Raw genomic sequence first — 13312 nt, 5'->3', positions numbered from 1 at the left:
CCCACCCTTTCCTCACCCCATCTTCACCCTCTCTCCTGATCCTGCAGTCCTCCTATTGTTGTCCCCCTTTCCCATAATGCACTCCAAGAATTGTTCACTCATTTTTGTTCCCTTCCCCCTCCTGGTTCCATCCAGCTGCTTCATACACAGGTTTCCCCAACCCACCCCCATCTAGTTCCAACTGTCGTTCACCTCTTCCACCAAGGCTTCCATTCTCACTTCCTTATCTGAATCCAGTTCTGGTAGCATGTTGTGTTCTAGCTTATCTCCCCCCACCCTCCCCCCATCAGCTCTCTTCTGTTAGCACACTCCTCTCTTTTATTTGCACACTCTACCTCCCAACCTTGCTCCAAATGTTTTTTTCTCACCTTTTCTGCCTCTGTCATTCATTTAGCTGCTCTGGTCCTCCAGCTCCACCCCCACTCACCTCACCTACCTGCCTATCATTTCTCATTCTCCCCCAGGCCACTAATTGCCTCAGAATCTTTTCTTGCTGCTGTCTTTTCCTTTTTATACTGGCCATTTCATTTCCGAGTTTGAGATTGAGACAACTATTAGTTTCCTTCCTCAGATGCTGTCAACCCACTGGGTTTCTCCAGCAAATTGTTTGTTGCCCTAGATTTCTGCATCTGCAGCCTTTGTCTGCATTAATCAGTGGAGCATAGGACTGACTCACTGTTGAAGTAAGGAAATGCAACAGCCAGTTTATACACAGCAAACTTCTCCAAGCAACAACGTGATCTGTTTGCTTTTGTGATTTTGCCAGTGACCCATTCTTCTACAAAAAATTGTCAAGAATTTTATACGTCCACTTGAGAGCAGATAGTGTCTTGGTTTCCCCTCATATCCAAAAAATATCTAACAGTATACCTCTGGAGCAACAGCCTAATTTTTTATTGCCTCAGTCTTTAGAGTGAGGAGCCCAAACTTGGTCTTCTGTCGTAGTGGCAAGAATGGTACTAAAAGATTCACAGCTGAAATACTGAGGTCATTTATAGTAAAGCTGCTGACATGCCAGTACTTGTTATTTGAATTCAAGTACAAAAATAAGAAACTATACTAACATAAGGTTTGATAAATGTTTTCCATGACAGCTCTCTCAGAGTCAAGTCATGCATGTATGTATGTAGTTTGCTTTCAGATTGACTAAGATGCCATTCTGCTTGTGATTTTGAATGTATCGTATAAAATGCATGCCTTATACATATCCTTTTAACTTTAAGCAAACATTGCAGTAGTCACATTAGAGAGAAGGGAGAAAATTTAAGAATCATACAAACATAGGAAGTTTTATCAGCATTTTGGTCCTCATTTCTTTATATATCTGCTTCATCTATTTTCATTGAAGGATAAACAATAAGGTCATTTTTGAATATAAGGGTATTTTCATAACAAAATACCTCTTTACTTAATATATAAAAAGATAGATGAAGCTGATGGCATATAACTTCTTAGAAAAAAGCATTAAAGAGAAATCAGTCTAAAACACTTCCATCAGTTTATTTGCAATTGGCAAAGACTAAGCAGGATGGCTTAACTTTATAAGTATTTTTATACTTCCTTGCATGGCATACTTACATTTGATATTGATAATCAGCCCTAAAGCACATGGGTAAATAAAAAATTGGCAGATGAAATTTTATACAGAGAAGTGTGAAGAAATGCAGATCTGCAGAAAGAACAGTTGGGAACGACGCAAGCTAAGCTGCGTATTTCTAAGTGGTGTGAAGGAACAGAGGGGGTGGTCCCGGTGTACAACAACAAAGTTTATGTCGAACCTTTATGAAACACTGATTAGGACACAGATGGAGTATACACATTAGAGTTAAAAGTGTAATGTTAACTTTAATAACAGTGACAGTGAGTAGTAGGGAGTTCCCAAGAGCTGGACTTTTGCTTGTTGTTCCACCTAGAATTCATTGATTGCAAATAGGGAAGGATTTTCATCATTTTGCACCTTAAAACATATGCTAAAACTAAGGTGAGCTGGGGACAGTTTGGGCTGCACTCTGGAAGAACTAATTTTTAATATGACTGAAACACGATGCTTCGTAAAGATGACAGAGCAGTACTGCAAAGGAACAGCCCTTCAGTACACAATGTATGTGCTGATCATGATGCCAAATGAATAAGAATCATACCTCCCATCACTTCTGGTCAGAAAATCCACATTAATTACAAAGCAGCACAAGAGACACAGATTTGTATATGCAATCTACTTCTATGGCAAAATCACTTCAAGTGACGTTTCCACATCATCGCAACTGATTTGCCACAGTTTTGATAGATAGTAGGAAGAAATGTGTACCACTGATTTCTGATGGCAAATGGAGCACTGTACTGTAGTTTTCCCAATCTTTTCAGATTAAAAGCATTAGAATGATAGGCATAACATGAGCAGCATCCATAAATATCCAAGCTTCACTGCGTCCTTAATGGACTACACTACCCTGAGCTTCCAGACATGCTCTCTATCGTATGCTGGAGTAGCCTCACCTTCCACTAAATTCAACCAATATCACAGTCATGCACCTAGTAGCCTCCATGGACAAGGAAACAATTCTAAAGCTTATCATTGTGAATTATGTAACCAAACTGATATCCATTGATTTTTGAGGTAATACTAATACCTAGTTCTTCAAAATATTACACAACCTTATTGAATTTCCAGCTGCTGTGTTCTCAATATCCCTTCTCTTACCCTACTGATACAGTCATGATTTATCATATTCCCAACTGCCTGCTTTCATTTTAAATTTTAGAATGAATTTAAGCTTAGAAAAATAGACAGCTATGCAGTAGGGAAATTCTAGACAGTTTCGAGAATAGGTTACAAGGGCCTGTAATGTGCTATAGATTTCTATATTCTATGTTCTATGAGTTTTATTCATTGTCACTATCAAGAAAAATGTTTAAAACAAATGTTTGCAGGTAATTAATTAGGTAATCACTACTTCAGTGGGCATTCCACTGAAGTAATATTTTTTAAATCAACAAAATTGAATTGAATTGACTTTATTACTTACATCCTTCATATACTTGAGGAGTAAAATTCTTTACGTCTCTGTTTAAATGTGCAATGTGTAATATATAGTAATTTAATAAATAATATGTACAAAATCATGGCTGAGCTGCCATCTCAGTGATACTTTTGTGACCAACCCCATATACCCTGATTTCCTTAAAACACCTCTCAGGTGATCAAACAATAGCTCTGCTAAAGCACTCTTTGTCTACTTGGTTTTGTGATTAAGAAGCAAGGACTATAAATAGGAATAAATTTAAATGAATGTCTTAATGTGGCTCAAATTTCCGATCCAGCCAAACCAAGTTTTGTGATTCAACCACAAAATACCGAGGTTCTCATTGGATCAAGTATCACCCTGGAGTGCAGTGCTACTGGCCATCCTCAACCCCGAGTTACGTGGACGAAAGGGAATGGAGAGCTGCTGCCCACACACTCCAGGTACAACATCACTTCCTCGGGCGGTCTGTTTATTCAGAACGTCACTCTCCAGGACCATGGCCAGTTCATCTGTCATGCCAGTAATAACCAAGATTCCATCCAATCCTCAGCGTTCATCATCGTACAGGGTAAGTGATTTTTGCTGTTGATGTGTGAATATTCTGGATTTTATTTTCCCAATTTGCATGTGTTGTGTTTTCTTAATTTGAATTTGTTGATTATACAGAGTTATACTTACTAAGCTGGATTTTCCAAATGTGCACAGTCACAGAGTAGAAGGAAAAATGGGCAGAAAAGGTTACAGAGTCAAAGATAGTGAGTTGTTCAGCACAGTACGGGACCCTTTGACCCATTTTGTTCATGATGCACGTAGTATATAACACACGAATCCCATTTACCTGTATTAGGTTCCAAGTCTTTTATGTCTTCATAATTCAAGTACTTTGTCTAAATGCTTCTTCACTATTTTGAGAATAACTGCCTCTTTTATCTCCTCAGGAAATGCATTTCAGACTTTAAACACCCTCTGTGTGAACCATGTTCTGTTATGATATTATCTAAACCTCCTAGCTATCACCATATGCCCTCTTCTCTGTGACACACCCACCATCGTAAACATGATTTTTATGATCTACTCTATTTATCCACCCTTAAATATTTATGGTGGAACTGACTCGATGGGCTGAATGGCCTATTTCTGCTCCTATATCATATTGTCTTATATTTGTCTGTCATGTCATCCCTTAGATTCCTTTGCTCCAAGGAAAACAAACTTAGCCTGTCCAATCTCTCCTTACGACCATAATGTTCCAATGGAGGCAACACAGTAGTGAATTTCTTCTACAGCTTCTTCAGTGCAATAATATCTTTCCTGTAGTGTATTACCAGAACTGTACATCATTCATTATATCTCCTGTTCCCATCCCAATCTACTTCTTAATTTGCATAAAAGCAAAAATGCGGTCAGTTCACTGCCCCACTAAAACACCACTCAAGGGCCTCATAATTTTCTAGTTAATTACAATCAGTATGATTAATTAAAACTGATTTAGAGAGAACATTTTATTTGGAATTTTTAAATTAACTCATATAAGTATATGCTTGAAAATCATTAATTAATTGGTGTCCTATAAGATATGCAGTTTCATTATTTAAAAGGTGAGTGTGAGTACTTGTCTGTTAACATTCCAAGAAATCATGTTCACAATATTATCATTTGTTTGATACATGCTTTCCTGAATTATGACTGGTTAATTGCTTTATCTTGAATAAATTATGTGTATGAAATTCATGACCTCTAGGAACGGGATAGTCTGTGAAAATATCAATAAACATTTGAGATGTATTAGACTATTTAAGCACGTGACTTCATTTAATGTCAACATGATGACAACATCTACTAAGAACATAATCGTTTCAGTTAAAAGGGGACTCATTAAGAAGTCATTCTAAATGAATATATTACATGTTAATTGTTTATATTCCATGGCTAGAGTGCTGAAATTAAAACCACAAACCAGATTTATCTCACATGTTTCTTAAGGCAAAGAAGGTGTTTTTTGTTATATATATGTACGGGGTCTTGCTTTTTTGTTAAATTTAAAATAGATTCTTTGTTATGTTATACTGGGGAATGCTGAGAAAGTCTCTAGCTAGACAGTTGTTGGGGTTATTATAGATAGCAGGGTGCTATTAGCCAATGGGTGGTCATGTATTGTTTTGTTTTCGGATATAATGCTGTATCATATGATTGTGGACGGGGTTTTGGCGGGGAGTCAGAGGAGAGACGGGGAGGACAGCGGACGTGCGGAAAGGCTCCGGTCGATCACTTCGGGTGGTCCCGAGCCGTGAGTTGACAGGATTCGGGTGGTCATCCGGAATTGACTGAGCTCCAACGGTTGCGCGCGAAGAACTTGGACTTTGATAAGTGTTGGCGCCTTTTTTTTCCATTACTTCCTTTTCTGTATCGAATTTATATTAATGTCATCGAATTAGTAATATCTATAAAGTGTACTTGTTAAAATTTACTGGGTGTGCTGGCTGATGATTGATGTTTGGGCTTGATTCGGGTGGCCACCTACTCCATGGGAAGCATTGAGGCAGGTGCTGGGTGGGATTTCCCCTAGACATATACGAGCCAATATAACTGAACGTTACATATAATTGGCTCACTGATTTGTTAGTATTTTCTGTTACTTGTTTCATTATTTTGGGCTTTAGCAGTCTCAGAGATTAGAAGCCATCTTCCTTATGGGTGTAATAAGACTAAATGAGGTGGCAGTTTTGTTGTATCAATGGGAGATAAACCATTATAGTAACTACCAAAGTTTGAAACACAGCAGCCAAGAGGAAAAGCAATAGCAGATGGCAGAGAAGCTTGTACAGGAAGTTGTAAGGTAGGCTGCTTGTAGTGGTACACAGCCAAAGGTTTTTTCATCATTCCTGGCACTCTCACAGTGTGACATTTGGATTTTATCTCCTACATCCAACTATTGGGCATCCTGCTTTGTCATATCTGTTTTGTATAAATCATCTCATGCTACATAAGCTTGAAAAGGAGGTTCATTCTTTCAGTTTAGCATTTGACATATTTTGCTTCCAGCTGGCAAAAAAAAAATAAAACTGTCGCTCAAACTTTATTTGGAGAGTGAAACTACTAGCGAATTAGGATTTGTTTGCTTTGGTCAATAATATTGTCTGTTCAATGAAATTAATATTATTTCTGAGTTTCAGATTCCTTTCAAATGTTCTTTTAATAAACCTACCTTTCTGGAAATATGCATTATTTTCTCCTTGTATATTAAACTTTGTTGATAATGCTCATCTGAAGCAATTTGAAAATGTCTACAATGTTCAGATGTTCTAGCAATACACAGTGGCATGCAAAAGTTTGGGCACCTCTGGTCAAAATTTCTGTTACTGTGAATAGCTAAGTGAGTAAAAGATTAACTGATTTCCAAAAGGCGTAAAATTAAAGATGACACATTTCTTTAATAGTTTAAACAAGAAAACTTTTTTATTTCGATCTATTACAGTTTCAAAATAACAAAAAATGAAAAGGGCCTGAAGCAAAAGTTTGCGCACCCCGCATTGTAGTACTTAGTAACACCCCCTTTGGCAAGTATCACAGCTTGTAAACGCTTTCTGTAGCCAACTAAGAGTCTTTCAATTCTTAAGTTCCATTTTAACTTCATCAGTTCACAGGACTTGTTTCCAAAATGCATCAGGTTTGTTTAGATGTCCCTTTGAACCTTTTGAATAGATCTTTTTGGCTGCAATAAGCAAAGGTATGTATGGAGAAAAAAGGGTGCAGAATTTCATGAAAAGAACCTCTGTCCAACTGTTAAGCACAGGGGTGGATCAATCATACTTTGGGCTTGTGTTGCAGCCAGTGGCACGGGGAACATCTACTGGTCGAGGGAAGAATGAATTCAATTAAATACCAGCAAATTCTAGAAGCAAACATCACACCGTCTGTAATAAAGCTGAAGATGAAAAGAGGACGGCTTCTACAACAGGATAATGATCCTAAACACACCTCAAAATCCACAATGGACTACCCCAAGAGGCGCAAGCTGAAGGTTTTGCCATGGCCCTCACAGTCCTCTGACCATCATCGAGAATCCGTGGATAGACCTCAAAAGAGCAGTGCATGCAAGACGGCCCAAGAGTCTCACAGAACTAGAAGCCTTTTGCAAGGAAGAATGGGCGAAAATCCCCCAAACAAGAATTGGAAGACTCTTAGCTGGATACAGAAAGCATTTACAAGCTGTGATACTTACCAGAAAGGGTTCTACTAAGTACTGACTGTGCAAGGTGCCCAAACTTTTGCTTCAGGCCCTTTCCCTTTTTTGTTATTTTGAAACTGTAAAAGATGGAAATAAAAGTTTGCTTGCTTAAAATATTAAAGAAATGTGTCATCTTTAACTTTATGCCTTTTGGAAATCAGTTCATGTTTTACTCGCTTAGCTATTCACAGTAACAGAAATTTTGACCAGGGTGCTCAAACTTCTGCATGCTCACATTCAGGACTAGCTGTTCTCTCCTCAACAGCACTGTCAGCACCTCAATCTGCCACTGTGATTACTAGTGCTTTCAGCTTGCAGATAAATCTTCATCCTTGACATAAAGACCACCATTTTTTCTTCACACATGTGCTTCTAACATCCTAATCACCAATTTATAAATTATGTGTGGATTATTTTTCAAATGACATGTGGTGCCAGTAATATAATCAATCATTAAGAGATGTGGAAAACTGCTAAAACATATGCATCTTGTTTACACCACTGTCATCAATTACACTGTACATGGGTGCATATGTCATATATTTATGTTACATATTTACATACCCCACAGCCTGATCCATTAATTAAACACACATTTAGATTTGTCTTCCCTTGATTTTCGATGTCACTACTTTTGGACTGATGCATTTGTGTTGGCTGACAATTTTTCAAAGAGAATAGTCAGACGTAAAGTACATTTCTGCTATATGAAGCTAAGTGGTTGCATTCCTTTACACAGTCTGTATCCTGCCTCTATCTCTTCCACCCAGTGAGTTCTGCCTCTGTGCATAAATTAAACTAAGGAAAGAAAAGGAGGGGGAGGGCAAGGGGTATAGTGAGAGGGACAGATTCTCTCTCTCTCTCCTTTTTCTCCCTCTGTCCCTCTCACTATACCCCTTGCCCATCCTTTGGGTTCCCCCCCCCCGTCCCCCTTTTCTTTCTCCCTGGGCCTCTTGTCCCATGATCCTCTCATATCCCCTTTGCCAATCAACTGCCCAGCTCTTGGCTCCATCCCTCCCCCTTCTGTCTTCTCCTATCATTTTGGATCTCCCCCTCCCCCTCCCACTTTCAAATCTCTTACTAACTCTTCCTTCAGTTAGTCCTGACGCCGAAGGGTTTCGGCCCGAAGCTTCGGCTGTACCTGTTCCTGGAGATGCTGCCTGGCCTGCTGCATTCACCAGCAACTTTGATGTGTGTAGCAAGATTGAAAAGCAGATTGTGAAAGTACTTAAGTGTTTGGTTGCTTCATTGTTTTGCATGTATATAGAAAATACTGTGACTAGTGGTGTTCCACAGGGGTTGGTGTTGGGACCACTTATTTTCATGTTATATTTCAATGATCTTAATGGCAAAATTGATGGCTTTGTAGCTAAGTTTGAGGACGATATGAAAATAGGTAGATGGGCAAATAGTGTTGAGGAAACAGAGAGTCTGCAGAAGGAAATAGACAGATTAGGAGAGTGGGAAAAGAAGTAGCAGATGGAATACAGTGTAGGGAAGCGTATAGTCATGCACTTTGGTAGAAGGAATAAAGGAATAAATAGGAAGAAAATTAAAAAATCAGAGGTTCAAAAGGACTTGGGAGTTCTTGTGATTCCCTAAAGTTTAACTTCCAGGTTGAGTCTGTGTTAAGGAAGGCAAATGCCATGTTATCATTCATTTTTGAGAGGACTAGAATAAGAACAAGGATGTAATGCTGAGGCTTTGTAAGCATTGGTCAGATTGCACTTGGAGTATTAAAAGCAGTTTTGGGCTCCTTATCTAAGAAACGATGTGCTGGCATTGAAGGGGGTCCAGAGGAGGTTCATAAAGATGATGCAGGGAATGAAAGAGTTTGAGAGTTTGATGGTCCTGGGCAGTTCCTCACTGGCAGTTAGAAGAATGGGGGGGGGGGTGCGAATCTCATTGAAACCTATCAAATATTGAAAGATCCGCATAGAGTGGATGTGGTGAAGATATTTCCTATAGTGGGTGAGTCCTGAACAAGGGGGCACAGCCTCAGCATAGAGGACATCCATATCCATTTAGAACAGGAATGAGGAGGAATGTCTTTAGCCAGAGTGTGGGGAATTTGTAGAATTCATTGCCGCAGATGGCTGTGCAGCCCCAGTCATTGGATATATTTAAAGTGGAGGCTGATAGGCGCTTGATTAGAAATGGTGTCAAAGGTTATGGAAAGAAGGCAGGAGAATGGGGTTGAGAATGATAATAAATTAGTCATGATGAAATGGTGGATCAGGCTGAATTTTGCTCTGATGTCTTATGGTAAAATCAAAAATATGTTAATAATTGGTTAAAGATTTTTGAAGAAAGGTATTAGATTTGATTTGATGATAACTCATTCTTAAGTCAGAGGGCTGTTGATAAAATTTAAATTATATGAACCAGAGCTCAGAAACCAAGTTGGGATGCCAAGGCAGTACTGAGAAGGCACCGTGCTGTTTGATGAACCATTAAATTGAGCCCCTATTCACCTCTAATGTGACTATAAAACATGCTATTTTATTATTTTGAAGAATACAGGGGAAATACTGAATCTTGTTTTTCTGTCAAGCAACCTACTATTAGATTATCTTTGTGACAGTGCTTGGCACCATACAATACTTAAACTGAATGATGATATTTTATACTGCATTAGTAACTTCATTGATTTTAATTTCTATAAAATGTTTTGAAACATACAAATGCAAAACTTTCTCTGTCCCATTCCTCTCCTTTCTTGATTTTTTTTAAAAAAAGGATGGAAAAGTAATCCGGGAAATTATAGGCCAATAAGTTTAACGTCGGTAGTGGGTAAGTTATTGGAGGGAGTACTAAGAGACAGAATCTACAAGCATTTGGATAGACAGGGACTTATTAGGGAGAGTCAACATGACTTTGTGTGTGGTAGATCATGTTTGACCAATCTATTGGAGTTTTTCGAGGAGGTTACCAGGAAAGTGGATGAAGGGAAGGCAGTGGATATTGTCTACATGGACTTCAGTAAGGCCTTTGACAAGGTCCCGCATGGGAGGTTAATTAGGAAAATTCAGTCGCTAGGTATACATGGAGAGGTGGTAAATTGGATTAGACATAGGCTCAATGGAAGAAGCCAAAGAGTGGTAGGAGAGAATTGCTTCTCCGAGTAGAGGCCTGTGACTAGTGGTGTGCTACAGGGATCAGTGCTGGGTCCATTGTTATTTGTCATCTATATAGAAACATAGAAACATAGAAAATAGGTGCAGGAGTAGGCCATTCGGCCCTTCGAGCCTGCACCGCCATTTATTATGATCATGGCTGATCATCCAACTCAGAACCCAGCCTTCCCTCCATACCCCCTGACCCCTGTAGCCACAAGGGCCATATCTAACTTCCTTTTAAACATAGCTAATGAACTGGCCTCAACAGTTTGCTGTGGCAGAGAATTCCACAGATTCACCACTCTCTGTGTGAAGAAGTTTTTCCTAACCTCGGTCCTAAAAGGCTTCCCCTCTATCCTCAAACTGTGACCCCTCGTTCTAGACCTCCCCAACATCGGGAACAATCTTCCTGCATCTAGCCTGTCCAATCCCTTTAGGATCTTATACGTTTCAATCAGATCCCCCCTCAATCTTCTAAATTCCAACGAGTACAAGCCCAGTTCATCCAGTCTTTCTTCATATGAAAGACCTGCCATCCCAGGAATCAATCTGGTGAACCTTCTTTGTACTCCCTCTATGGCAAAGATGTCTTTCCTCAGATTAGGGGACCAAAACTGCACACAATACTCCAGGTGTGGTCTCACCAAGGCCTTGTACAACTGCAGTAGTACCTCCCTGCTCCTGTACTCGAATCCTCTCGCTATAAATGCCAGCATACCGTTCGCCTTTTTCACCGCCTGCTGTACCTGCATGCCCACTTTCAATGACTGGTGTATAATGACACCCAGGTCTCGTTGCACCTCCCCTTTTCCTAATCGGCCACCATTCAGATAATAATCTGTTTTCCTATTTTTGCCACCAAAGTGGATAACTTCACATTTATCCACATTAAATTGCATCTGCCATGAGTTTGCCCACTCACCCAACCTATCCAAGTCACCCTGCATCCTCTTAGCATCCTCCTCACTGCTAACACTGCCACCCAGCTTCGTGTCATCCGCAAACTTGGAGATGCTGCATTTAATTCCCTCATCCAAGTCATTAATATATATTGTAAACAACTGGGGTCCCAGCACTGAGCCTTGCGGTACCCCACTAGTCACCGCCTGCCATTCTGAAAAGGTCCCGTTTATTCCCACTCTTTGCTTCCTGTCTGCTAACCAATTCTCCACCCACACCAATACCTTACCCCCAATACCGTGTGCTTTAAGTTTGCACACTAATCTCCTATGTGGGACCTTGTCAAAAGCCTTTTGAAAATCCAAATATACCACATCCACTGGTTCTCCCCTATCCACTCTACTAGTTACATCCTCAAAAAATTCTATGAGATTCGTCAGACATGATTTTCCTTTCACAAATCCATGCTGACTTTGTCCGATCATTTCACCGCTTTCCAAATGTGCTGTTATCACATCCTTGATAACTGACTCCAGCAGTTTCCCCACCACCGACGTTAGGCTAACCGGCCTATAATTCCCCGGTTTCTCTCTCCCTCCTTTTTTAAAAAGTGGGGTTACATTAGCCACCCTCCAATCCTCAGGAACTAGTCCAGAATCTAACGAGTTTTGAAAAATTATCACTAATGCATCCACTATTTCTTGGGCCACTTCCTTAAGCACTCTGGGATGCAGACCATCTGGCCCTGGGGATTTATCTGCCTTCAATCCCTTCAATTTACCTAACACCACTTCCCTACTAACATGTATTTCGCTCAGTTCCTCCATCTCACTGGACCCTCTGTCCCTTACTATTTCTGGAAGATTATTTATGTCCTCCTTAGTGAAGACAGAACCAAAGTAATTATTCAATTGGTCTGCCATGTCCTTGCTCCCCATAATCAATTCACCTGTTTCTGTTTGCAGGGGACCTACATTTGTCTTTATCAGTCTTTTCCTTATCAATGATCTGGATGATAATGTGGTAAATTGGATCAGCAAATTTGCTGATGATACAAAGATTGGAGGTATAGTAGACAGTGAGGAAGGTTTTCGGAGCCTGCAGAGGGACTTGGACCAGCTGGAAAAAATGGGCTGAAAAATGGCGGATGGAGTTTAATACAGACAAGTGTGAGGTATTGCATGTTGGAAGGACAAACCAAGGTAGAACATATAGGGTTAATGGTAAGGCACTGAGGAGTGCAGTGGAACAGAGGGATCTGGGAATACAGATACAAAATTCCCTAAAAGTGGCGTCACTGGTAGATAGGGTTGTAAAGAGAGCTTTTGGTACATTGGCCTTTATAAATCAAAGTATTGAGTATAAGAGTTGGAATGTTATGGTGAGGTTGTATAAGGCATTGGTGAGGCCGAATCTGGAGTATTGTGTTCAGTTTTGGTCACCAAATTACAGGAAGGATATAAATAAGGTTGAAAGAGTGCAGAGAAGGTTTACAAGGATGTTGCCGGGACTTGAGAAACTCAGTTACAGAGAAAGGTTGAATAGGTTAGGACTTTATTCCCTGGAGCGTAGAAGAATGAGAGGAGATTTGATAGAGGTATATAAAATTATGATGGGTATTGATAGAGTGAATGCAAGCAGGCTTTTTCCACTGAGGCAAGGGGAGAAAAAAAACCAGAGGACATGAGTTAAGGATGAGGGGGGAAAAGTTTAAAGGGAACATTAGGGAGGGCTTCTTCACACAGAGAGTGGTGGGAGTATGGAATGAGCTGCCAGACGAGGTGGTAAATGCGGGTTCTTTTTTAACATTTAAGAATAAATTGGACAGATATATGGATGGGAGGTGTATGGAGGGATATGGTCTGTGTGCAGGTCAGTGGGACTAGGCAGAAAATGGTTCGGCACAGCCAAGAAGGGCCAAAAGGCCTGTTTCTGTGCTGTAGTTTCTATGGTTCTATGGTATGGTTCCTTTTGTTTCTGAGGTCATGCAAAATTTGGGAGAAAGAAAACCTCTGTTTATACTGTACTATATGGTACTT

General features: G+C 39.9%; 1 protein-coding gene across 2 annotated transcripts in view; it reads left to right on the top strand.

Moving 5' to 3' along the window:
* Positions 1 to 13312, top strand: part of LOC134354560 (peroxidasin homolog) — a 564572-nt gene that overhangs the window by 382631 nt on the left and 168629 nt on the right. For both annotated transcript variants that reach the window (XM_063063488.1, XM_063063497.1), the window contains exon 10: positions 3322 to 3594. In XM_063063488.1, coding sequence (XP_062919558.1) covers positions 3322 to 3594 — 273 coding nt within the window. The remainder of the gene's footprint in view (positions 1 to 3321; positions 3595 to 13312) is intronic.

This window comes from Mobula hypostoma, chromosome 1, assembly GCF_963921235.1.
Source record: "Mobula hypostoma chromosome 1, sMobHyp1.1, whole genome shotgun sequence".
NCBI classification, from domain to species: Eukaryota; Metazoa; Chordata; class Chondrichthyes; order Myliobatiformes; family Myliobatidae; genus Mobula; species Mobula hypostoma.
The sequence above is the reverse complement of the archived record's forward strand: the minus strand, read 5'-3'. Positions and strand labels throughout refer to the sequence as shown.